Source organism: Motacilla alba, chromosome 3 (assembly GCF_015832195.1).
Source record: "Motacilla alba alba isolate MOTALB_02 chromosome 3, Motacilla_alba_V1.0_pri, whole genome shotgun sequence".
Taxonomy (NCBI): domain Eukaryota; kingdom Metazoa; phylum Chordata; class Aves; order Passeriformes; family Motacillidae; genus Motacilla; species Motacilla alba.
In genome coordinates this window covers 55,627,763-55,649,937 of record NC_052018.1, presented here as the reverse complement: position 1 = coordinate 55,649,937, position 22,175 = coordinate 55,627,763, and the positions used below count along the sequence as shown (strand labels likewise).

At 39.8% G+C, this 22,175-nt stretch overlaps 2 protein-coding genes across 5 annotated transcripts in view; both read left to right on the top strand.

Moving 5' to 3' along the window:
* The first annotated feature begins 1,254 nt into the window (after nucleotides 1-1,254).
* SLC18B1 (solute carrier family 18 member B1) lies at nucleotides 1,255-19,299 on the top strand. Of its 2 annotated transcripts, none has more exons than XM_038132934.1 (14): nucleotides 1,255-1,302; nucleotides 3,424-3,563; nucleotides 4,601-4,696; nucleotides 6,408-6,481; nucleotides 7,250-7,397; nucleotides 10,194-10,350; nucleotides 11,833-11,969; nucleotides 13,447-13,548; nucleotides 14,452-14,543; nucleotides 15,707-15,802; nucleotides 16,392-16,466; nucleotides 17,894-17,987; nucleotides 18,086-18,132; nucleotides 18,943-19,299. In XM_038132934.1, exons 1-14 carry the CDS (start codon nucleotides 1,293-1,295, stop codon nucleotides 19,013-19,015), a joined length of 1,341 nt encoding a protein of 446 aa, XP_037988862.1. In that variant the 5' UTR covers nucleotides 1,255-1,292; the 3' UTR covers nucleotides 19,016-19,299. The 2 variants fall into 2 exon arrangements, with proteins under 2 accessions (XP_037988862.1, XP_037988861.1); XM_038132933.1 differs by lacking the exon at nucleotides 1,255-1,302 and adding an exon at nucleotides 2,868-3,012.
* A 292-nt stretch (nucleotides 19,300-19,591) lies between these two features.
* LOC119699435 (pantetheinase-like) overlaps nucleotides 19,592-22,175 on the top strand; it is a 28,369-nt gene continuing 25,785 nt past the window's right edge. Inside the window, exon 1 of one of the 3 annotated variants that reach the window (XM_038132929.1) lies at nucleotides 19,592-22,093. In XM_038132929.1, coding sequence (XP_037988857.1) covers nucleotide 22,093 — 1 coding nt within the window. In that variant the 5' untranslated portion in view covers nucleotides 19,592-22,092. Of the gene's footprint in view, nucleotides 22,106-22,175 lie in introns of all 3 variants that reach the window. The other 2 variants (XM_038132928.1, XM_038132930.1) reach the window with 2 other exon arrangements.

Genomic DNA, 22,175 nt, shown 5'->3' with positions numbered 1-22,175 from the left:
ATGTGCAATAAATAAATGTCATAGGATAGAATTATCTCATTTTCCTTGCAAAACAGAAATTATTTCTCAGTCCTCTGGAAAATCAAGCTGGAAACCTTCTTGTTTTATATCCACAGAAGTTCTGCTTACCAGCCCTGAGGGAGAGATGTGTGTTTCTCCAGATGTAGAAAAGAACAGCCACCCACAAGCAAGAGATGTCTGTGTCAAGTTTAAAGTGCTTGGAGAAATTATGGAGAGGTCATTCTGGAGTTTCAGAGAGAGGACAAGCTATGGTATTTCAATACCAATTTGAAATTAACTAAGGCCTTGATTCATGATAACTGAACAAAACAGTTTGCTGGTTTCTGTTGCCTTCTACAGATTTTGCATGAGATGCTAAAAGGATGTGGTTATCATGTGGTCACATTAGAGTAATTTTAAACTATTTCCCAATAGCATTGTGCAGCTGCTGACAAAAAAAAATATTAATATCATGTAAATATGCACTAAGGATTTTCTTGGTTGCAATGCAAGTCTTTCTAAGATCTCTACAACTATACAGAACAATAATAAGGAATATGTGTTTGCTGAACATTTTATAATGCCCCAAATATCCATGAAGGAAACTACTCTTAATGCAATTCTCCTTCATATGTTTTTACCTTTTAGACATAAGACATGAATTTGATGCTGTGTCTAGTATTTATAGAGAACTAATGCTCTAAACCTTGACTTCCACATCCGATTTGGGATCTGAAAGAAAAAATACGTGTTATTAAAGTTGTTGCAGATGTGACATAAGCAAGAAAGGTTTGTATGCTTTGAATATATATTTTTTTTATTAGTCTTGATAAACTATTGTAATAGGCTGGTAACAGGTCCTGGTTCAAAGGTTAACAAGAATTTGTAGCTCTGCTGGTTTTGGCGGGGGTAGTGTTGTTTGTCGTCACAGTAGCTAGTATGGGGCTGTGTTTTGGATTTGTGCTGTAAACAGTGTTGATAACGCTGGGATGTTTTAGTTTCTGCTGAGCAGTGCTTGCACAGAGCCAAGGCCTTTTCTGCTTCTCAGCCCACTGCAAAAGTGAGGAAGCTGGGGATGCACTAGATGCTGGGAGGGGATTCAGCCAGGACAGCTGACCCCAGCTGACCACAGGAATATCCCATACTGTATGATGCTATGCTCACCATATGCAGAGCTGGGGAAAGAAGAAGAAAGTGGGGCACATTTGGAGTGATGGCATTTGTCTTCCCAAGTGGTGGTTACATGTGGTGGAGCCCTGCTTTCCTCGAGATTGCTGAACACCTGCCTGCCCATGGGAATTGGTGAAGAAATTCCTTGTTTTGCTTTGCTTGCATGCATGGCTCTTCCTTCACCAGTTAAACTGTCTTTATCTCAACACATAGGTTTTCTAACTTTCGCTCTTCTGATTCTTTGCCTGCTCCCACTGGGAGGGAGTGAATCAGAGGATGTAGGGCTGAGTTGCTGACTGGTGTTAAATCACAATGATAGCTTACTAAGAATATGTGAAGAATTAACCAACATTTTCTATTAACAAGTTTCTTTTGGCAATAATGAGCAGTGCATAAGCAAGGACCTTTGTAGCCATGTTTCACTATTGGAGTCTTGTATCCCTGCTACTTCTCACACTTCAGCCTTCTGTGCACACTGACTTTGTGGAAATCTGACTCTATAGGCTTTGTTGGGTTACTCATATGTAATTAGTAATGAAAGGATGATTGGGATTTGAAAACAGTTGGAAGCTGTGGAGTTAAGAGCTGACTCGAAAGAGCAAGAAGTTGGAGTAAGAATTGTTTGATCTCCTGAAGATAATTGACTGCATTTCCAGCCACCAAAAAAAATGCTTTATTCTCTTGCCACAGTTTTATTCTTTCTCTATAAGCTTCTCTTATTCACTCTACTTGTGTGTCATATTTTGGATATATCATGCTTTTGTTATTATCCTTTTGCGAACTCATGATAACTTGCAAGTGCTCTTCCTCTTTTTCTTTTTTTTTTTTTTGTTTGTTTTTTGGTTTTTTGGGGGGTTTTTTTGTGGGGTTTTTTTTGTTGTTGTGGAGGGGGGTAAGGCTGCTGAAGAGACAATATCTATGGAAAGGATTTACGGTTGTGTCTTTTACTGGAAGCAGATAGGGAAAGTTCAAGGTATTCTTAGGGACTTTTCAACAGCCATAATACATGCCACACAAAATATATTCTCAAACTAGGCTCCAGCAAAGGAACATGTTGCTGGTTTTCTTTGTGGCTGCTAAATAGCTTCTAAGTTTTCTAATCTTGTGGTAAGAAAGTAGTTCTGCTTTTTCCTGTCATGTGGAGTGTGAGATTCTAAAGTTAGGTACATGGCAACATTTGTTCTGAAATGTCCTTTCTAAGCATCTTAATATAGTAACTGGTGACTAGATGGAATACTGATAGCTTAGTTAAAATAATTCTTTTAAGGTGTGATTACTGGTTTTCCTCTCCAAGCAACAGGTAAACAACAACTGTCTCACTATGTTTGGAAGTTATCCTCAGCTCTCACCCCATGTCCTTCCTCACTTTCCCGCCCTGTGGATAGGACCTTTTGCCAATGCAGTGATTATACCACCTCTTCCTCATCTCCAGCTTGAATTTACTCCTGGCCAGTTTACAGCTATTATTCTTGCAGCAACACTGCCGTTAAGCCCTTGTGTAATGAATCCTGCAACTTGCCGGAGGCTCTGTAATAATCGGCGATCTTGCTCGGTCTACCAATCTTAGCACTGTATCGTGCATGCCCTGGGCCAGGTGTGCGGCGTAGCCCGGCTGCCGGCAGCTTGCCGTGGGACCGTGGCAAGCCCGGCGCTCTGCGGGCCCGTGCGGGCAGTCCCGGCGGCCGCTCCGCAGGCCGGGCATGCTCAGTGCCGGCGGCCGGGCTGGCGCTGCTCCCGGTGCTCGCGGAGCCCGCGGGCGCTGCCACACGTGCGGCGGGAGGCGCCGCTGCAGCCCCATGGGCAGCCGGGCGGCGGGCGGCACGGGCGGCGAGCTGCCCCCAGGTGGGAGGCGGGCAGTCCCCGCGTTCCTCCGCCGGCACGGCACGGCACGGCACGGCACGGCCCGGGCCGGGGTAGCGGCTCCCTCGCGGGCTGCGGCCGGGCCGGGCCGGGCCGGGCCGGGAGCGGGAGCGCAGGGAGCGGGCCGGGTCTCTCGCCGGGGCCGGGCCGGCGGCGCGGCGGGGAGCTCCGGCTGCAGCCCAGCGCCTCCGGGGCGGGCTGAGGGGCGGCTGCCGGCACCTGCGCCGCGGCCAGGTCTGCGCTCCTGCACGGGGTAAAAGGCAGCACGGCTCCGTTCTCAGAGCCGGGAGGGTACTAGTTTAGTGTGGATTGTAATTTTCCAACCTCGTTTGTAAATCGTTCCCCTCTGTCAGCTTATAATACTTTGTTATAATTTTTATTTGGTATTTTTAGATGATGGCGTGTCAGAAGCAGTTGGTGAGGAATCAAGACGGCTTACCAGAGAACAGCTTTTTACAATAGTTGCAGCAGCTTCTATAAATTTCAGTTCAATGATGTGCTACTCAATTCTGGGACCCTTTTTCCCTTCAGAGGTAAACACACAACTTAACTACTCTCTACATTGCTTTTTTGCATGTTGAAATTTTAGAAATATCTTGACCTCTATGGGACATTTATGCCTGGCTGTAAGCTCCGAGTTAAGACTTTTCAGTTGTGGGAATTCAGTGATAGCATGATGTTGGTGTAGCTGCCGTGCATAAAATGGTGACCTGGATCTTGTCCATGGATTAATCTTCCCTATGACTGCAGAGGAGACAGCGAACTAATGAGATGAGATACAAGTCAAAGTGGATCTTGGAGAAGTGAAATAATTTTTTGCTCAATGTTGCATAGTAGTTTTGTAGAGCTGAGATTAAACTCTGCCAATGTCCTGACTTGCATTTCTGTGCCCTAGCTTCTCAATGACTTTATAGCTTCCTCTGTTAACTCATTCTGGGCCATCATTAACTGTGCTAACTTCCTGACCTAGGAAGGGGGAAAAAAAATAAAATCTCTGCTTATGTTGAATGCATACAACAAAGAAAAAGATGGTCATGGTGCCTTTGCAGCAGAAGTCCATTTCTCTAATGACCAAATTGTTACCAAGTATTTACAAAGAAATATTCTTTTTCTCTAAATATTCCTGTGTACTGCTTGTGCCCAAGGGAGTATATTTGGCCAGCTAAATAAGTAAAAATTTGTCTGGTGCTTGTTACGGGGGGGCATGTCGCAGTGAAGATAACAGATATCTCCTTCTACTGCCCACTCATTGTGCAAGGGATCAAAGTTTTGTAGCTAGTGCCCTTGCACACCTATTGAGGCCACCTTTATATATCTGGCTGCCTGTTCAACAAATAACACACTTTCATTCACTGACAAATTAACATTGCTTTTCCCTTGATGACATATTAGAAGTGCAACATGTCTTTTAATTGTGTTGTTACCTTAGGAGCCCCTACTGCCTTTGAGAAAAGAAATTGCTTTCTAACTGCATTAATAGACATTAAAAAGATTTAAATATGCAAGGCATGAATGTTGTTCACCTGAAGAATTTGACTGAGTCTTTACATGCTTGTGATCTTTTTTGCAGGCAGAAAAAAAAGGTGCCAGTAACACAATTGTTGGCCTGATTTTTGGATGTTTTGCTTTGTTCAATTTCTTGACTTCTTTAATATTGGGAAATTATGTAAGTATAATTGAAGCTGTAACTTTTTTCTGTGGTGACACAGGTTGGTACATGAAGGCAGTTCTGCAAGCCTGAGAAAAGAGATGTCTTTTCAGTAGTGCTACTGCAGTTTTCTGTCTGCAGTAACTGGAGTCTGACCAGTCAGTCTAATGTGATCTAAGTCCTGTCAGTACTCTTCTGTTGTTTCTGAGAATAGCGTTGGGCCACAGACATGTAACTGTTTTGCTTCTCTGTTTAACTGTTCTGTTTGCTTTAGAGTAATCTGATGATCAATTCTGCCTTCTATGACCTCCTTTCTTCTACCCCCCCTTTTATTTGTGGCAATTACTTATATATTCAGTTTGCCTTTGGCGACATTAAGGTGTTTTGTTTTTGTCTTGTTTCTTTCTTTAGTTAGCTGCACCTCTTCTTCTTTTCTGGTATGTTGTCTTTTTTTTTTTTTTTTTTTTTTAACATTTGCTCCTGTTATGACTTTCTGCTGCTTAACTCAGTTTCCCCTTCAACTTCATTCTATATTAATATGAGAGAAATTTTTCCAGTTCTCGTAACTTGAGCTTTCCCACAGATTCAGGATTTTTCTCATGTTGAAGAAATCACAAATAAGTTATAGAAATGTTTGTTTGTTTATGTGTTGCAGCACTGCTGTCTATGCATTATTTGCTAGGGCTGCTCAGGATCATTCCCTAAGCTGGGGCTGCTGCAGAGCAGCAGTTCAAAATCATCTCTGTCTTTGACTGGGCAGCCTCTTTGTTGACCCTGTGGTGAGTGCTTTCCTCTGGTGCTAAGATGGCTCATAAAGTGTCACATAAGTGCCATTACTAAGCCCAAGTCTTGGTGCCTTTAGTTGTATTCAGCTATGGCACAAGCCTCACCAAGTACTTTACAGGCAAGAGAGTCAATGTGCCATCCTCACTGCAGACAGCTGAAGTGAGCATCAATAGACCTGGACAGTGCAGCAATCAGAGATCCTGCGGGTTTTGGTGAAACTCAGCAAAATATGGGCTTTAGTAATAATGGCTGAAAGGCAGGGACTTTGTTCAGGCCTGGACAAAAAAAGGGCCTGAAATGCCTACTGTCCTGAGGGGAAGTTGCAGCATGGAATTAGAGGCTCAGCTGTACTTTGCTGCGGGATCGAGTTTGCTTTATGCCATGCCTCCTGTCATCCTTCACTCTGGTGGGAGAGTCTGAAATGAAAAAAGGTGGGGTCCTTCCCTGGTGATGAATGGGGGAGGCCTGAAAGTACCATTCTTCCCATGCCAAAGCTTTGTGCTGTTAAGGGTTGTCATAAATTTGCTTCAAAATCAGCTTGCGTTGACTCTCACTAGCCACATACGTGATGGGTATTGCTGGCCTTGCCTCAGTCAGTGATAGTGCTGGAGGGGAGGTTTGGAAACAAACTTTCTGCTTGTGTATAATGAGGAATGCTGCCGTAACCTGCTGCTCTGCAGAATCTGCAGCATGCTGCTGTGAAATAGTTAACTGGAGCATTGTCTTACCTTTCTAAAACTGGGTTAAGTCCCTTAACCGTTCAGAGTATTTTTAGGTTCATTATTGAATGAAGGCACACCAGCAGAAGCAGTGTTTCCCAATCTTTTAGTTACAAGTGCTATAAAGTTCCCATAATTTTTTGATTTCTTAACAGTAACTTACATTGAAAATTTTTGGTCTTTCCTTGAAATACTAACATGTAAAAATGGTATTTAATTTACAGCTTTCACAAATTGGAGCAAAATTCATGTTTGTGTCAGGGATGTTTGTTTCAGGATGTGTGACCATTCTGTTTGGGTAAGTAATTTCTGTTGCTCAGTTTTGTTGCATTTGTCTTCTGATCATTTTCATCCATATGAAAAGATGGACACAAAATTAGAAACGCTCGGGCATCTTTTGTGTGTTGGTTAGGTAATCTAAGTTCTTGCATCTTTAATTTTTATTACCTCTTGTAAAGCAGAATGAACACTTCTTCCTTTCACTAGGTTTCAGAGTCTGTTTACTACTTTGAAATTAGAGGATTTAAATAGTAGTTCATGGACAGCGAGAGAATTTAAATAGTAGTTCATGGACAGCAAGAAGCCTGTCAAAGGTGCAGCAAGAAGAAAACTATTTCTGCATAATATTTTAATTATTCTTTCCTTAAAAATATTTGGCTTAAATGGGAAGCTTCGCCTGTCAGGTGGAGATGCTAAGTCACTAATTTTAGCAAAATAAATGTTTTATTAGCAATGAAGGAATCTCTTATTAGTTAATTCTAACATATTGCATCAGGTGCTTGGAAAAACTATGGAATGCAACAAAGGTGGCATTGGAGTTTTTCACAGATTACGGTTTTCACGCTCTATTCACTGCCAAGTAAAGGGGGAAAGGAGAAAGCTTCCAGAAATAGTTTGGTAGAATAATTTCACTGATGTGGTTCAAAGATAAGTGGTAATAGAAAGCATTGAGTGTCTCGTAACTGTGTCTTTTAATGAGCAAGAAATTATGCTCTAGGACCTTTAGTAGATGGCTTCTTCCATCCTGAGAGAGATCCAGTTTACTCTTGGGATTTTTCTTTTCCAGAATGCTCGACAAGGTGCCAAGTGGACCAATGTTCATTGGTTTCTGCTTTTTAGTAAGAACAATGGATGCAATAAGCTTTGCAGCAGCAATTACAGCATCGTTCTCAATCCTTGCAAAGGCATTTCCCACTAATATAGCTACTGTCCTGGTAAGTTCAGAAAGCAGTGTTACAGCTGACTTCCAGCAATATGACCAATTGCCAGTGGGCAGCCTAAAATCAGGAGAAAATTTGTTGTCTCGTTTGCAGGCTTATTTGAAATCATCATGTAATGTTTTGTTTGTAATCCAGAATCACCATCCTAGAACAAGTTTAAACCTTAGCATAACTCTGGTTAGATATAAATTAAGCAGTATATATTAGTTGCTTGTGCTTTGAAGATAGCTGACCATTAGTGGCAGTAGTTATCTCTTCAGTGAAAATCAAGAAAAAATACTAGTGCAATAAAATACTAGTACAGTTTTTAGTGACTACTTCTACCTGGATAGTAAGGATCCATGTGAATTTATTAAAAATGGTTAAATTAATTCAAATTGTGTTGATTTAAATGACTGAAAGATGCAAAACTGAAACAACTTTGGCTTAATTTTTCTAATCTGTTGATAAAAGTTATGTATGAAAAGATGAGAGCTAGAATTCCTTGAAATCTGGAGGGCAGTATTTCTGGTCATCAACAATTCATTTCAAACAGAGATATTGTCCTTTTTTAGTTGGGTTTTTAAGGTGTTAAAGAAAAGTTCTGTGTTTAATAAAATACTGCTTTCTCTGTCTATTCTTCAATACATTCTGATTTTCAGTTCAGATATATTCTGTCAGAAATAACTGGGTTAAATAATAATGAGTGATCAAATGTTGATATCTTATTTAAGAACATTAAATAAAATTAGAAAATTTTCTGATTTTCTGCTTTTATTGATATTTTTTGTTTAATTACTTTTATAAATACATATCTACAGGAGTGTGTCTTTATAACTGGAAAGAAACCTACTAAGTTGTGTCAGCAGTGATTAGCTGACCTTTTCATTGGAGCAATTTATATATTGTAATCATGTTTTGGATTTATTCAGTCAATAAGGTTAAGGTTTCCTGTTTGCAATTTTTAAAATATAATTTAAATAGGTAAGTAAATTAATGTTGACTTAAAGGGACTTAGTTACCCATTTTATAATCAGAATTAAAAAGAAAAGAGTTTCTGTTATGGCAGTACAGTAATCATGGATGCATGGGTGAAAATGATATGTGGTGGTGAAGGTCATCTCAAGACCAGAATCAGAAATGCTAAACAGCTGTGGCTTGGTACCTACCTTTGTTTAAAATCTAGAAAGGGTGCTGTAAAAAGACAGATGACTTCTAAATGTTTGTCTTTTTACCATATTGTGTGCTCTAGTGTCTTGCTCTGTGTGAGAATAAAACCTCTTCATATTTATTCATGTAGATTTAGTGTCTTTAAATGGGCATGATGGAGAGTTTTTGTTACTGTGAGCTCTGAGGCAGGAGGCAGAAGAAAGAGCTGATTGTTTGAGCAAGGTGCATCCTAGGGTAAAACTGAAGCCTGAAAGAGTGGATGAGACTTTTTTAGCCTTGCTCTCCATTGTCCTTATTGATTGTGCTAGATGCTGGAAAGCACCTTTCGTCTCCTTACCGTTTTGGTACAAGTTTTCAGCCTTCTTTTTACTTGTTGGGTACCCTAGAGGGTATATGGGGAAGTTATTAAATATAGCCACATGAGCCTTGTGGGAGTGGGAAGTTGAGCATCTGTCAGTGTGATCCCTCTGTGGAGGGAGGAGGTGTGGACTTCAGAACATAAGCAATCTCACTTCTCTTACAGTATCATGTTTATCTTATCCTCTGATCTGTACTACTGCAGTGTCTTAGCTTCCCCCCATGCCCTCCCAACTTCATTAATTTAGAAGGGCTAAATGATGTACAGCCACAAATTATGTAAATTATTTGAACCAAAGTCTCAAAAATCAAATGTTTTTTATGGCTCGTGAGCAAGCATCATCTGGATGCAGTGATGTTAATGGCCATGCCTAGTTATTTTCTTTGCTAGGAAAGAAAAAGGTTGCAACCCTCGACTGACCTAGGATAAAGAGTTTGGCTTTTGCTGACTCTGTTTTCAGGACATTTGATACTCTGACTGGTATCAGTAAAATTAAAGATGAGGATAATTACCTGGAGTATCTTTCTGGGTTCTGGAAGTTATCAAAACTTTTATCTGTAAGCAGTTATTACCACCAGCTCTTCCTGGTGGTGTAAGCATTGATTAATCAAGTGTTGAGGCAGATGTTGACAATGGTGACTATGACGTTGTAGCACAAGATATATCTGTATTACTGTCCTTTTACAAATCAATATCTTATAAAACATATCAGATTATTAAATTATATCCAAAACAATCTGAGTTGTCCCCATTGCAGTTTCATTATTTTTTCCTACCCCTAGGGAGTGAGTCCAAACTGTTGTTTATGCAGAGAAAGCTTTAACTTGGCATATGTACTTGATCCCATGAGATGATGACCCATATGAGTACGTTTGTTTAGATCCTTTCCCTCAAGCTGGAGTGTAATGGCAGGTGGGAGAGCTGATCCCTTCAGCCTGAGCTGTCCTGTGGATGCTTTCTGCTACTAGAGCATTTGTCTTGCCTCGAGACTGAGTTCTGTTAGGTGACAGCAGAGTTGTGAATGCTGTACAGGAGTCAGTACAGGTGGTTCTCTGTAGAGAAGCAAAAGAGGTCATGGCTGTCACACACATAACTGTGGAATTCCTTTTGTTATCCCACCCTGTGAAGGTCACTACTAGCTCCTGTCCTGGCAATGCAGTGTCTTGTTTTTCACTACCCTGGATATGTTGTACTGCTCCTCAGACACACGGCTTGCTTTGTAGTGTTGCATTGTATTTTCTCAACATACTGACTTAATTTCTGCTTGCTTCTTTATGCTTTAGGGCAGTCTTGAAATTTTTTCAGGACTTGGACTGGTGTTGGGCCCACCTTTGGGTGGCTTTTTGTATCAATCGTTTGGTTACGAGGTCCCTTTCATCGCGCTGGGATGCATAGTTTTGGCTTTGGTGCCTGTGAATATGTGCATATTGCCAAGATATGGTAAGCATCCTTCCACCCGCTTCCTTCATTCAACTTAACTTCTCATGTACTTGAATGTCTTTAAAAAAGTGTCAGCTTCTAGAGTCTGATCCAAGTCAGAGGGCAAAACTCCAGTTGAATTAGCTTGTCACCTTGATCAGGGTCATGTTTAATGCTAACCTAAATTCATGAGATGGCCTGGAATTAACTCCTCATGCTCATTTCTGCAAACAGTAGGAACTTTGTATGGAAGTGAGCTGAGATATATTTTTGTTTTCTTTTGTCTTAGATTTAGGGCTTGTAAAGGATTAGTTGTGTCTACTTCCTATAGGTTTGTCATTGCAGCTAGTTGAAGAAAAGCTGGAGACAGATTTTGCCTAAAACAGGAGAACTCAATATGTTTGAGGAGTTAACAGTGGAGGGGAAAACTAATTATAGGAAGAAAAAAAAAAGTGTTTATTTGTACTGAACAGTGCAGGATCTGATTAACATGAAAGAATGTTAAAGTTAATAAAGGAGGGATTTAATGAAGTGCTGGAGGTCATATAAATTTATTAAATTTTAGATGATCCTGCTTGGACAGAAAACTAACTTAAAGATAAGTTTTCATGCAAGACTATAATTGTAAGGTTACAGTTCTGTTACTCTTTTCTAGAGAAAAAAAAAAGTTAGTAACTTTGAAATGCTCCTTTACTTTTTTTTTCATCCTTTAATATGAAAACCACGGTGAATAACTTCAAGTATATTGGCTTTTAGAAGAAACTTAAAATGATTAAACATGTGTTGCTGCTGCTGACTTTCCCCCCTGACCTCCCCAAGCTCTGAAATTGTCATGATATCACTGCCAGTTTGGAAGTATGTTACATAAATGTTAGCTCTGAGCCCGTGGATGAGAATGCTTGAACTTTCAGTTCTTTGTATTCTTTGAGACCACATTCAGGTATTCTAGGAGAAACACCATAAGGAAGAGGGCCTGACTTAAAATTCCCACATAACCATGACATTTGAAATAAGTTTCCTGGAGTACAAATTGAACACGCTGCAGTTCAGTTAGTTGTTTAAAAACTTGGATAGATCTCAATTGATAAATAGTAATCTTACTCTCAAAGCATGTTTCCTTTATTGGATATGAATTGTTCATATATGTATTCATGTATCAAGCTGAGACATATCCACGAGAATTTCATTGTATAGCTGCTAGCAGAGAAGCAAATACTTTTTTCACATAATTGGAGTAGTACATGTTTTAGTTCTTTTCAAGTTGGGGATTTGCAGTGTTGGAATCTAAATTGTATGCTTTTCTTCTTCCCCTATTGAATTTTAATTTTTACTATAAAAATAGTGTAGCATGTAATAATCAACTATTGACTTTCATCTGTTGTGCAACAGGAGTAAGAAGACTAAAAAAAGGGAAATACTATTTATTTTCTAAAGCAAGAAGATCAATCATGAGCTTATGCTGCTGAAAATAATGCCGTTTCCCCCCCTCTTCTATTGAAACAGATTCGACTCCTAGGAAGGAATCATTTTGGAAGCTCATTCTTCTGCCAAAAGTCCTAATACTCTGTCTCACTATATTTTCTCTAAGTGCATGCTTGGGTTTTTTTGATCCCACAATATCTCTATTTGTCTTAAAGAAGGTAAGTCCTGCTAACATGCAATGAAGTCTTGACTCAATAAATAGTAACTGGTTATAAATGTAAATATCCTTAACAAAATTGAACTTCATCCAATTAACAATGCTTTAGTTAACTGTTAGTTGCATGAATTTCAAATAACTTGATTTCCACAGTACTGATAAGTCAATATCTATTGCACCATCTCTTTCTGCTGGGTCTTGATAACTTTGAGAATGAAGAAGTGTAAGGCCTTTTAGAATGGGCTTTCCCCACTTAAATGTCTTTCAGCTGCAAAGTACCATCTCTAAATAGGGCATAGAAACTACTTTTGTAAAAAAGGGAATTTTCCTTCCTGAAATCAAATTCTTGAAAGCTATTGCAGTCACTGACATGACTCTGTAAGAGGGTTACATCTCTTGATGTGAACCCCTTTAAGATTCTGTTCCTAGGTAAAATTAAGCAATGGTCTTTGAGGGCTTTATTTATGAATTGTTTTTCCAAGGGGTAATGTATCACAGATGGCTGTGCTACTTTTTGTCTGCCTAGTCTGTACTTTAAGCACTTGTCCAGGATGAACTTCTTTCATCAGTGGAGATGTGAATGTACATCTTCCATCTCCCAGGAGGGATCTGAAATTATCCCACTGTAGAGTCTGTGTGCTTCTTCAGCTCTTCTGCTTTCCCTCTGCTCTGTGCTGACAGATACTTGCTGTCAAAGGGCTGTGGCCCTCTTGGCAGGTATTCTAACCACTAAATTAGAGTTATTATCACATATTTGCATATGACAAGGAAATAGTGAATATTTATGTAGTATATACCATATGAAACATCTTGGAATACCTTCTAATTCTTAGTTAATGCACTTATTTGAGAAACTCAGGTGCTTTTGATTCATTGCACATTTTGTTTCAATGCAGAAATCTGTGTCTGTATTAGGAAAATGTGGGCCTCAGAGTGTCAGCAAAAAACCTCTTATTCCTTCTCATAAAAATCATCCTATGGTTGAAAAGTTGGAGTTGAGTTTTATGGCACTACTTATTTTTAAGATGTCCTGATTAACAATGGATGAATACAGTACTTATTTTTTTCTAATGCAAATAAAAGTAATGATTGGAGAGGTAGAGACTAAATCCATTGAAATTTCAGTATCTGAAGTGTCTGTTTCAAGTATGTCAGATTGTAATGTTAGAATCCAGTGTGCTGGTGTAGGGGACATAGCATAATGTTTCCTCCTGACATTATTTAGGCTTTATTATGAGTACAGTTGTGTCAGGTGTCTCCACCACTCCATGCTTAAAAAGTGTTGGTGAAAGCAATGAAACTGAAACTCTGTGGATGATTTCAAATACGTGAAAAGCCCCTCTGTAAGGTATCAGTAAAATACTTCAAAATGCACATTTCAGTATTTTCACTTAATATATAATTCTTGGATTGTCCTTAATGAACGTAGCATATATGGTTTATCTTGGTTTTTGTTTTATTTATCTTCCTTTCCATAGTTCAAACTCCCAGCTGGTTATGTGGGCTTGGTGTTCCTTGGTTTGGCACTCTCGTACTCCCTGTCTTCTCCTCTCCTTGGACTCGTGAGCGACAAACTGCCGGTGAGTCCTACCCTGCTGTGTGTGCAGGGTGACTAAAGCACTCCGTGCATTTGCTTAGAGGTGGGGAACAGTGGATGAAACAAAGGATCTAGGCCTGGTCTTGTAAAGGGATCTGCCTTTCAAGACCTTGCACATGCACCCATTACTGCTACGTGGGAGGTCTCTTTTGCAAGATCCAGGGTAATTTAAGATTGTCCAAGTCAGTAAAGGAAATTGGACAAGCAGCTGAAGTGTGCTGAGCTTTTCTAGTGGACTAAGCACAATCTTTTTTCAAAGTAATATGGAAGAGAGAGTATGAAAAGATGTCCCAGTTATCTATGCTTTTAACCACATCTAATTTTATTAGTTTTTGAGAAGAGGAGTAAATATGTTGTGGTTAGCTGTATTGACTTTATTTCTTAAAAAGTATAATATTCAAATTAGATCAGCACAGTGGGCTGTCTATTCTTTAGCCTGGTCCTTTAGCTCTTCACAGCACCATAGAAAGAGACTTTGACAGTGGTACACCTAAAACTGACTGTTTGACAGCCAGTGCTAATTGACCAAGGAAACCTACACTTTGAATACTATGCCTGAAGGACAGTGACAATTTTCTGATACTTTTTTCCTGACACAAACTAGTAATGCCCTTTGTACATGAGAATTACATTGAATCATAGAATGGCCTGGGTTGGAAGGAACTTAAAGATCATCATAAAATGATACAGGGTGTTTCTTACATTAAAGAAGACTAAGACCTAAAATACTTTGCTAACTGAGAAGGATCAGTATCCTGAAGTCTCTGTACTAAGCCACTCCTGCCAGTGATTGCATCTGGAGTGAGGAAACAAGAATTCGTTGTTTTTTGATGTACATGACAGATTCCAAATTTTAAATTGCATAGCTTTTCCCTTTCTTACACAGTACATCCGGAAGTGGCTGCTGATATTTGGAGACTTAATGACAGCAGTGTGCCTTTTCATGCTAGGACCTGCTCCTGTACTGCACATTGAAAGGTACTGCCTCTACCTGAGCCTGTCCCATTATGCGATGTTTTCAACCCTAGTCATGTATGTCCGTAAGTCTGCAATTAGCAGCTCTGACCATGAAACAGATCTGGTTTTTAACTTCTACCTTTGAGCATGAAACATGGTTGTTTTTTGATGTGTAGCATGAGAATGTGAATGTAAAGCTGCGAAAGCATCTGAAAATGGAGATTTTACAGCTTCATAAAATAGATCCTTTTCTTTTGCTTTTTAGTGTTACTGTGTTCATGTTAATGTGTATGGTAGGAAGAATATTGCTTTTTATTTTCCTTCCCTCACAGTTTTGTGGCATTTCCCGTTCAGCAAAACAAAGTTCTCGTTTTGTCTTATTTTCCAAATTTTTCTGTTTCGTCAGTGTTTTTAAACTATGGGGTTTATTTGCATGGCTGTGCAGCAGTACTGATTTTACTTCTCTCTGTATATAGCCTGCTGAGATAAGTGACAGATTATAGCTTTGTTTTCACTAGTAAAGACAATGACTGTTGCATCTGAATGCTGTAATGTCATATTTCTCAAGTTAATTCACAGCAAAACACTCTGCTACATTAACAAAACAACTACACAATCCTTTTGTCCTAGGTTAGATACTGTAGATACCAATAGATACCAATACTGTTAAAGTAACGGGCTTGTTAATGCATAGAACTCCTGCTAGGTTGCTAATTTTCAAATATCATAGATTTGTAACTGGTGCAGTTTCAAATTTAGATCATAGATTTGAGCTGGGGAGAAAAATAAAAGTCTTTGAAATTCTTTAGCTCAGTCTATTTGGTTGTAATATATTAGGCTACAAAATTTTAACTTCAAAATCCTTCACTTCTGCAACAAACCAAGTCTAGTGCTTGCGCACAGGCATTGCTCAGTTAACCTCATCTGTCTAACTCTTCCCTATGTGCACGTCATTAAATAAACTGCATTTGACAAGAAAATACATAATTTGAGCATGAGTTTTTCATATTCTTTTACAAAGTTTTTATTCTAAAGCATAGAACTGGATTTTTCAAGTATTAGTATTGGCTTCAAGACACATAGTTTGCTGATCAGTCAGGAAGAGCTGATACAACAGCCTTCAGTCAAATGGAGTCCTTACTGAAAAGTCTTCAGCTAACTTCTCATAAATGCCTCTCTTTCAGTCAGCTATGGATGTTTGTGCTAGTGTTGGTTTTGATTGGCTTTTCCCTTGGCATGAGTGCTATCCCAGTGTTTCCAGAGATCCTGCAATGTGCATAGTAAGTAACTCAGTCCAACCCTTCTTTCATGTCACTGACACTAGGACTCTGCAACTGTTTTTCAGGGGTGAATATGAAGTGTGGCTTTTTTGCCCCTTTTTGAGGCAAAGGCAGACAGTAACACTTTAATGTTTCCACTACTCTGTTGTCTTAGTTTTTTCTGACTGAGTACCCCAGTCATTATCCTTCCAGTATAACTTTGTAAATGTGTACCTCAGTAATGACCTAGGAGGGTCTTGATTTACTCTTATTAGTATGTTCCTTTTAGAACAAGGTCTTTGCTTCTAAAAAGCCACCTGTCACAGTTTCACACTTGCCATATGAAACTTGGGGAGTTGGTGTGATAGTGTGATCTTAACTTGGGAGAAAACAAAGATGAGGAATGGCACTGCAATCCTTCAGGGCGACAGTAAAGAAGAAAGTACTGAGTAAACAGAAATTCCACTCTACGCTTTTGCTTGTTAACTATTTATGTGGTGTGCAAATTAAAAGGAGGGGAAAAAGTCTATAGGGAGTCTACTTGTACCTCAGTCTACAGACTGAGACACAGTATGTATTCTACTACCCCAACTGGTCTGTCTCTCTGCAGTGAGAATGGATTTGAAGAAGGTCTGAGTCTTCTGGGACTGGTGTCTGGGCTCTTCAATGCCATGTGGTCCCTTGGGTAAGTGTACCCCTTTTTTGTAAGCTATGAGAGTTCAGCTGTTCCACACTACTGCCACATGGAAACCTAGCTGTCACTGTGTTGACCTTGGTTCAAAAGTTCCTTGCTTGACAGGTGCCTGGTAGGCATGTTAAAGCTTTTTACCCAACAAAAGGTAAAACTTCTGTTTTGACAATGCTCTGAACTTGTCTTTCTTGAAACATATTGCTCTGCATATCAAAAAACTGCAGTGATTAAAGTGGATGTTTGCTTGCACTTGTGTGGTCATTTTTCCTTTCACTAAAATATCTCATGCTCAATACAGAGAGATGTGGACCTTAATATTTTACAAAGTCCAACCAGGTGGAGTGAGCTAGATGTCTGCTCCTGACTTATTCTGTTTTCCTTTTTCCATTTTCCTCATTTCCTCCTTTTGTCTGGGATAGCTTAAGGTAGAATCTTCTTTTTAAGCCACAGACATTTTTTAAAATTTATGCTTGTATTGCTTAGCAGGGTGTGTCTGTAACTGTGTATAGTCGGGTTCGTCATCCCAGAAATAAGTGAAAGATGCTACTGGTTGAGTGACCCTTCAGAGCTGTCACACAGTGGGAAGTGACAGAGTGCCCCTATTGGCAGTCACTTAACAGGATATTTTTATCTGTCCTTGTTGTCCTCTGTGGCTGCAGGTATGTTTCAGTGGCACAAATTTGCACCATTTTTTCCCCCCAAGATTTAGCTGTCTAGCAGTCCTGTTTATTTGGTATAGGGTTTAGTACAGAGACAGGTAGTATAAAGTTAGCAAACCCCAGGTTTATGCTGCTATCAAGCTTGCTTTTATAATGTAACTTGCTTCCAGGAAGTCTTTCTAGTTTTACACAGTTTTGTCCCTTTCTGTCATGAGAGGCCACATAATGTAAGACCTTTTTAAAGAGACAGCAACTGCATAACTTTTATAATCTGCATTTTTAGACAGGCATAAAGGTGCAGGGCAGTTAAACACAGCTGAACCTTGCAGTGACCGTGTCTGCGATGTTGTGCCACCCCACCTGCTTATATTCATCAGGCCTTTGTCTTGAAGTTTAGAAACTTTTTATTTTGAGCAGTGCAACTTTCAATTTCTCTTATGATAGAATTGATCAGCAGAAATGTTTTCTTAGCGCATGTTCCTTAATTGTGTCTCTCTACTGAAAAAGACTGCATTCAGCTTTCCAATGTGGATCCTGTTTCCAGATGAAGAGGTAGTTAGATTTACTGGGGCCTTGGCAAACAACAATTTCATACTTATTGTGGATTTTACGAAAGTTGGGTCTGTGGAAGAAAATCTCTTTGTTGTCAAAGGTGAGAGTCTATGAAGGAAGGCCACAAAACCCAATAAAACAGTTCTCTGAGAATATGGTATGTTATCTTTTATGTTTGGGATGCCAATACCTGATTTTGATTTGATGCAGGGCATTTGTAGGCCCAATTCTGGGAGGATTTCTAAATGAAGAACTGGGTTTTGAATGGGCTGCAGCCATCCAAGGAGGATGGCCACTGTTAAGTGTAAGTAATTACACATTTTTTTAGTATCTGTTGCAGTTATGAGCTATTACATAAATTTGTTGTAATTACTAAAATTGTAACTGGCTGTTTCCTCCAAGGGTCTTGCAACTGGAATATTTTATATCATTGAGGCAACAAGGAAAAGGTATGCTGAGATATTTTTTCTTTATTTTGCTTTCAATCTTATAAAGCAAACCTTTGAAATCTGTGCTTGCATTTTTTCCTCACTACCAACCTAATAATGAATGATAAGATGACCAGTAAAAACATTGCTTAAATAATTTGTCTGTATGGTTTCCTAAATCCCTACTCACCTAAACAGACAGCTAAACCAGGCAATGTCTATTCTATACAAGCAGCAAGACCGTGGCATTAATGAGCAAACCCTACTGATGGTTCCTCCATCAGGAGGGTGGCTGTGAGCTGGAATTGTTTGGATGGTCACATGCAGAGAGCAGTGGTCAAGGTCTCAATGTCCAGACACAGACTAGTGGTGTCCCTCAGGGGTCTGCCTTGGGATTAGTACTGTTTAGTATCCTTACCAACAACTAAAAAAAGGTAGATTCAGACTAGATAAGAGGAAAAAAAATTTGCAGTGAGGTAGTGAAACACTGGACCAGGTTGCCCAGAGAGGTAGGGGATGCATCATCCATGGAAACATTCAGGCCCAGGGTGGACATGGCTCTGAGCAACCTGGTCTAGTTTAAGATGTTGCTACCCATGGCAGGGTATGTGGACTAGCTGACCTTTAAACATCCCTTTCAATCTGAACCATTGTATGATCATGGGAATGAAGAGTTCATGGTTCTGTGCAGTAGTAGGGAACCAAACGCAGTGATCCATGTAGTTCTTTGCATGTAATGTTCTTCTTTGCATATTATGTTGATATCACATAGAAGTATCTAGAGAATATATAATCTGTGTTATCTCTCTGTTCTTTTCCTTATGCGAACAGTTCCAGTTCCAGCCTGCAAAATCCTCCTGGTGATAATGAAGACAGGACTCATCTAATGGGCAATGAAACATAGCCAAACATACTTTCTATTCTCTGTTTGCTGTTGTGGTTTAACCTAGTATTGAGGTGACTGGCCTTAACAGTGCTTCATTATTCTGGAGCTGGGACGTGATCCCTTAGTGAACAACCAGTTGTGGTTTAATTGTAGAGGCATTACTTTTTTTTGAAACACTAAACACTGACTGCCTTTCTTTTGGAAGTTCTCCTAAATGATGAGTAACACTCAGCTGTCAGCCTATTTAATTGTGTTCCATGTACAGTGCACCACTGTATATGAAAAGATGTCTGGTTTCCATGCTTTTGTGTGCTGTGAATTATTATTGGGTAAAGCTACTATTTTGCTACCATGATTTTCTGTACTTTTTTAAAGGAAGTTCATTATCTTGTAAAAACAGAATTTGAAATTATAAAGGACTAAGCACAATATTGTTTTCAATAAAATGACTTTTCCCCTAAGTTTTGTACACTTTCTTAGACAACAAGAGTTTAAAATACTTATTGTCTACCAGCACTTGTGTTATCTTGAGAGTGCCTGAAAATGAGATGCAAAAATAATTAAAATCTGCCATATCTACACAATAAAAACTGATCTTCAGTCCTGAAGGAGGGAGACTTGGCATCTGGTGTATACATTTATATACATACACAAAAGATAAATGCATGTTTGTATTATATATGAAGACTTAGCTTGGTGATTTGGAGATTTATTTTGCTAATAAATGCTAGCTGGAATATTTGTTCTATAAGGACTCTGGGGCTACTGCAGGAAAAAACCCCACCATTTCCTCACCTCTTCCCAATGCTCAGCTAAAGCTATTCAGGGGGAACTGAGACAAGGACACTCCTGACAAACTCACACTAGACTTCTTGACCTTGATTGTGGCAAAAGTTTTTTAATTTATCATTGAGCCCATAACTGGCTTCTAGAAGGGCTTCTCAGTGGTGGCTTTTTTACCATAAATAAGAAAAATGATCTGTCTTAGCAACTTCCAGTCAGTTTCTTCTGTGAATAGTTCCTGGATTTTACATAAGAACTACTTCTTTGCTAGAGTTCTTTTGGACTAGAAAGAACAACTGCTGTGGTAGCCAAATGAGCTGTGAAACTTTGCAGGGTTCCCCATGGAACATCTTGTTAATAGCTTCCTTTCCATTTTGTATCAGACATTAGACTTTACTGAAACCAGGAATGCACACCTCAACTTACTAGGAAATGTTGACCATGCCAGTGCTGCTGATGAGCCAGTTGAGAAGGAGCTGAGAGGAGTTAGATGCAACATATTTTCTAATATTTTATTTTCTCCATTTTTTTTCTTTTCCATGAGCACTGCAACCTTTTTGTGACAGAGAAACCATTTAATTACCCCAGCAATCCAGGATTTGTGACTTTCAATACATCCTTTGGCTACTTTGGCATTTTCACTTGTGCAGACATACTCTACCATGACCCAGCTGTGGTCTTGGCAAGCAGATTCCAGCTTGACACCATTCTGTTCCTAACTGCTTGCATGAACACCCTTGCACTGTTGTCAACCGTACAGTTTCACTCAATGTGGGCCTTGGGAATGGGGGTCAACTTCCTTTCAGCAAATACAACTCCACTTTAGGTATGACAGGTGATATGACAATGCTCTAATTGATCCTCGTTCTCATGAGCAACATTTGTATCTGTGTAGTGCAGCTGACCTGAGCAGAAATTCCCATCAGCTTTAAGCATGCATACTCATGTCAGCAGGACTAGGACATGAGAACTTGTAAGGTTCTTGATATAAAGGAAATAAAAATGTGCCAAGTAAGAACTTGGAAATTCTTAAGTTGACTACAACGCCTCTAGTCTTTGTTAAATAATCAGTCCTGGGAGTTATTAATGAGTATTATTCTTCATCTTCTGACCCTGGTGTTTTATTGGTGTTTTGGTCATGTAAAGACCCAAACTTCATTTTCTCCACTAGATGGAACCCTAACTCTGAGAAATGTTCTTGTGAGTTCTCCAAATAGTACTTCTGGGCAGGAGACTTTGAGTGTCACATTTTCTTTGTAGGCTTTGTTTTCACTGTATATTTTTGCTGAGCAGATGCTAGAAGTCAAGCACCAATTTTTTTTGTGCATGTGTTTGCAGAATTGAGAGAAACGTACTACTAAAATGTAGCTCTAAACTTTGCCATCCAAATAAAAGAACATGTGAGCCATTCCTTTAGTTCTCAGTTGATGACCCTATGTCATACAACTCATATACTTTATGAATAGGTTTTACTCTGGGCTTTAAAGATGTCTCTGCCATCCCTTTATGTAAAGCATTTGCATAAAGATGTGAATTTTGGTAATATCTTTTCCTTACAGAACTTTTTGACTGGACAGTGTTACCACCCAGAGCCGGGACTGTGCCAGCAGGTGTTGGGAAAGGGGAGGAAACAGCTGGAGCAAGTGGGACACGCAGGCACTGTGAGGATGTGGGCCCTGCAGACTGCACTTCTTAGGCAAGTGGACTGGATTCCTTTGTGTTTCCCAGCTAAGATTTCTATGTCTGCCTAACTCTGTTGTTTGTTCTGCAGGTTTACCTTGAAGTACAAACGTTGTTTATACTTAATCTGACCTACCTAATTTTAAAAATACAGACTTGTAGGATGCAAAAGACTTTGGTGGTTTTTAACAAGGGAATGTCTTAAAAAATAAGTTTGTATTCTGTGAAAGTATCAACCTGAAACCCTCTACAATTAATGCAGTAGAAGTAACGGGAAACATTCTACTGTTCGGGGAGGAAAAGCACTGTATCTTTAAAAGTCTACCTGCGCGCTAGGAAAAGCCGTCCTGTTACGGCACAAGGAACATCAACTACGTGCTGTTGGCAGAAGAGAGCGCCTTCTGACCTCCTGACTCCCGCTCACGTGTGCTCAGTGCTCGGCAGTGATTGCGTGGCTGCCGAGTGACCTTGCACACAGCCTCCTCCAGGCAAGCTTAACCCTTGGAGTGCGCAGCACGCTTCCCCACGCTCTCCTCTCGCTAAGCTCAAGAAAAGCAGCCGGAGCGCAGACTGACGACAGACTCCCTCTACAGCTAAGCTGATTTAGCACCAAATTGCATCCTGCCTCGCAAAGTAAATCCTCAGGTAGCCGCCACCACCAGGCGGTGGCAGCCATGGGGACAGCTGCAGTACAGGGGTGGGAAGAGTGGATTGG